The following is a 4619-nucleotide window of genomic DNA, read 5'->3' on the forward strand; positions in this document are numbered from 1 at the left end:
GAAGATCCAATACACTCAAATCGGAAGGAGCACCATTGCGACTAGAGTCGCTTTGAGCTGAAGAGCACATCCACCGCGAATGGAGAACAATTTCTAATGTGGCATGTCGGCGGGGAGACACTCCTGTGGCACCCTCCGGACTTCAGCGCCGTTGTCTTCATTCGATGAAGTCGAAGAAGAGCAGTAAGGCTTCCTGCTGCTGCATCTGCCAACCGAGCACCAACACTACCCATCCTCTTGCTTAGGTCGCCATTGCCCCTGATAAGAACAACAACTGCCAACCCATACATGGAAAAACTACCCTCGCCGACCTGACTGACCAGCGAGGGACACGAGCCATCGACCTGTCGGCGCCACCTAGGAGAGCACCACCGAGATGGGGGAAGTCGAGGCAAATTTATTCGACGGAGTGACGCCACCGCCAGCATCGAAGCGCACCGCCATGAAAACTATTCCTAACCTATCTATAGCCGACGTCGAAGCACCGAATATATCCACACCTCCCTTCAGCTGGAGCAGCTGACGAAAGGAGGGATATCCCATGGGTTCGCCGCCGGCGGTTGAGCATGGGAAGCAGTTCTCCACCCTCTAACGGAAGATAAAACTGGGTCCTAGGGAAGAAACTGGGTAAAGTAGAGAACAGCGTTTCGGTGCCCGGGTGCATCTGCATCCGGTCAAAAAAAATTCGTAAAAAATTCAGAAAAATTCAAAAAATTCCAAAAATTTTTTGGGTGGTAGACAATTTGATGCGTGAGGTACGCTCCAATTTTCAAAACATTTGGACTTCTGTTCAGCTCTCAGCAAAAAAGACAAATCAGACTAGAACAGTACAGACCTCCGATTTGTCTTTTTTGCTGAGAGCTGCACAGAAGTCCAAATGTTTTGAAAGTTGGAGCGTACCTCACGCATCAAATTGTCCACCACCCAAATTTTTTTTGGAATTTTTTGAATTTTTCTAGTATTTATTTTGATTTTTTTCGTGAGCGCAGGTGCAGCTGAGCTCGGGCTCAGATTCGAATTTTCCGGTAAAGTATGCCTACTTTGGGCAAGTTGCATACTTAGGAATGGAAGTAACATATAGGGATTGAGAGACAAAACTGGACTCGATATGCCATGAAAAATAAAAGAACGGCTACAGTTACAGAAGCCATGTTATAAGACCATAGAGATAGAGGAGAGTGGTCTGTTGGAACTCGGGCTCCATGCCAGCTCTTATCCTTACCCTCCAACATTGCTTTGAGATTTGTGCTAGCCAACTAACTTAATACTTGAAAGTTTCTCTTTTGTGTTTCTCCTAAATGAAACAGCATATGGACTTCAAACTTCACGGGTCAACCGAACATTAGAACTTCAGTGTGAAAACACTTTTGATTTTTTGGTCCAACATAAACATACAAAATGGGATTTTGTTTTTCTTGAGAAAAAAAATTATTTGAAGTACTTATGATGCACGAAAAAATCCAAAAATTTGTGCCCACATTTCAGTTAGGATGTTTTTGTTGTCCTGCAAAATTTTAAGTTCATAAGTTGTTTTATTTAAGATAAAGCAAAAAAGACAAAAGTTCTGCAAGGACCGTGATGCGGAAAATGGGTGGCTATATTAGAGGTGCAAGGATCGTGATGCGGAAAAAGACAAGTGCCACTCATGGTAATTCCTTCATAACTGGATCTTTAGTTGTACAAGGTACCATGCGTAGTGGATGCAAATCAAAATATGTTATGTACAATCTACGCATTGTTCCATAAATACATTCAGGTGAATACCATATACGGAGATGTTCTTTTCGATCATTCTTTTGCTCTTGTGTAATAGGCAAACCTCATGTTGTTTCTCAGTACATATGCAAACGAATGTTTGAAGCCAAGTGACCCGTGCGCAACTCCTTGGCAAATTCTCCTGCTATTGGTATTAGTTTGTAGTGTTCCGTCGGATTAATGCCAGGATCATGAAGAGGAACCATAAGCTTAACTAATCCAAATTTGGCTGATTTTTGAATATTACTTACGACAATAACCTTGCTACATCTAGCCAATCTTTTGACGGAACATTTTCTAACATTAGTTACTAATATAAAAGGTAAATTTGTGCGTCATACAACTCAACATGGCTTTTCCCCATAATACTATCAGCTATAATTTCATATAAGCATATGAATATACAAATGATGTTCTAAGATGCACACGGAAGACCATGTCAAAATTTTGAATATTAGTATGCAAATTTCGCAAAACAGTTAGAGAATTTCACAAGATAGTATAAGCATCATTTTTTCATATAGATGGCACGACAAGTCCACTTGATTAGCACCGAGCTCCATTAATTAGACCGAACTTGCACGTTTGTGGCTTTCATATTTTCCTCTAGGCAGATTTTGCACATCACTGCTTCTCTTTTGTGTGCCTTGCGACAGACGCTGAAAAACTTCACCTAGGTTGGCATGTTATGTCAAAAAAAGGTGGCCATATATATGATGACTTAATACAGTGGCGGAGCCACCTCCCGGCAACCCTGGGCAGCTGCCCGGGCTCTGCCTAGAAACTCCTTTTTGATTATAGAAGAAGATGAAGAATTAATCATCAGTTTTAGTGGGCAAATGCCCATGAACCACATCCCTTTGTATTTTGCCCCGGCTCCATTGATTGGCTAGCTCCGCCACTGACTTAATATGCTCCTTTTCAGAAAATACTACCCTCATTTCCGTGCAGTACATTTGCAAACATACTCCGGATAGTTGCATAACAAAGGGAGTACAATACATGTTCATAAGAGTTGCATGGGAAGCATAGTACAATTGTTGTATTTCCGGGGTAAGGCTGCTCGTAGTGGGAAGTATCATACACTAGTATATGATACTAGTGTATGATAATACCTCATAGTGTATAGTATCACAAGTTAGTATTTTATATGTTTTGGTTGACACATAGTAGTACATCATGATATGATACCCAAATCTCTCTTTCTTTATTTAATTGTATGACATGTCAGCCAAGTTGTCTAGTAGTTGGCATGCATGATACTTGATATGATAGCCCCTACAAGAGGTTTAACTTGCTGGAAATTTGGCTAGTTAAATACAATATTTAAGCACACCAGGAATGTGTACACCATAGAAATAATCAACCCAGTTTATGGACTTGGGATCAAAGTCAAAGTAATATGCTCCATTGTTAATTTGATCGTCCTTATTCATCGTCGTCCTTAGCTTCACCAAGTTCGTGTCTTCAAAGCTTCACAGGATTGATAAAATCAAGTCAAGTAACAGGATTTTAATGGTGGTGTGCATCTTGATATGTAACTGGACACGGTGATGTACTGTGTAATTGCCAAAGTAAACCAAAATAACATTTTGACACGTTTTTAAGTTGCTTACCACCCTTTGAACAAGGTGTATGGTGCGTGGAGCTCGATCATCTGCATGATGAAACTGTATTTTCCATTGAGCTTGTTGTAGCATTCTGAGAAAATGCCGCAGAGTGCGATGCTCACTAGGCGAAGCATCTATCACGCCAATCGTAGAAAGGCACATAACATTAATTACATTCATGTGGCATCTGCAAAATCAACTCTTGCACGTTGAGATGGTGAACTGACCTCGAGGGGAAGCTTGTACTTGATGGCCATGTACAATCTCAACTGCGTGAGCATGCTAAAGAATCGCATTTTCTTCAGCCGAACACGCCCACCGTTCCCTTTGCATGGCGGGTTCTCAAAGAAGTAACGGTGCATTGCATCTATGACTAGGCCTGAGGGTGCTGGGTTGCTTACTGACGAAGTTACGTTGTAGATGATCTGACCTTTTTGATCATCTGAGTGTGCTGCCATGGCAACCATCATAGCATTCACCACCATGTCCCCCGGAATCTGTCCAAACCACCCACCAATACCAACAACACATCACATATAGCTCGTCAAATGGTTCCTTGGGCATGTTTCCTTCCAAATTTTGGTTTATGATTTGTGAACAAACTCACCATGTCGAGTATTAAATCAAGGTTGCCTAGAAAGAATGGTAAGGTCTTCTTGGCATAACCCATGATCACTGCGTCGATGGTCCTGCAAAATATAAAAATGCTCAATAATCATTCACTGTCCTTGTGAAGGATCAAGAATTCAATTTTGAGTTCCAACACCTAATTCCTTCCATCCATCCAGGCAATGGCTCCTTGAGTGTACTGGTTATGATGCTCGGGCGGATGATGACCACTGGAAAGTCCCCTCGCAAGAGCCCCATCATCATCTCCCCCATTGCCTTAGTGAAGACATAGGTGTTTGGCCACCCAAAGTTTCGTGCCCTTCATTCATTGGTGCATAAGCATGAGACAAATGCATCAACAGCAGAAAAGAGTATGAATGCTTAAGTATGTTGTTGTTTTCCTTTTTGTAAAGTTTCCTATGCCTGACCTCTTGAGGCCAAGTTTCTCCATGACTTTCCTCTCATCTTTCTCCGTGGAACCAGCATCTCTTAGTTCTCTCCTGGTCTCTTTGATCAGATTTAGCTCAGATTCGATATCCAAATGTGTGCCCACCCTTAGTGTCTCGCCCATGAAGAATGCCTTCTCTGCTATTAGGCCTTCTTGTTCACCAACTACATAGGCTGTTCAAGTCATATATATATATA

At 41.9% G+C, this 4619-nt stretch overlaps 1 protein-coding gene across 1 annotated transcript; it reads right to left on the reverse strand.

Moving 5' to 3' along the window:
* Positions 1–2952: 2952 nt before the first annotated feature.
* On the reverse strand, positions 2953–4597 carry LOC123172377 (probable fatty acyl-CoA reductase 4). Its single transcript, XM_044589366.1, has 6 exons — positions 4403–4597; positions 4132–4293; positions 3973–4054; positions 3593–3862; positions 3372–3499; positions 2953–3228 (listed from the first exon to the last, which is right to left on the reverse strand). Exons 1-6 carry the CDS (start codon positions 4543–4545, stop codon positions 3069–3071), a joined length of 945 nt encoding a protein of 314 aa, XP_044445301.1. The 5' UTR covers positions 4546–4597; the 3' UTR covers positions 2953–3068.
* Positions 4598–4619: the final 22 nt, after the last annotated feature.

This window comes from Triticum aestivum, unplaced genomic scaffold, assembly GCF_018294505.1.
Source record: "Triticum aestivum cultivar Chinese Spring unplaced genomic scaffold, IWGSC CS RefSeq v2.1 scaffold165014, whole genome shotgun sequence".
Taxonomy (NCBI): Eukaryota; Viridiplantae; Streptophyta; class Magnoliopsida; order Poales; family Poaceae; genus Triticum; species Triticum aestivum.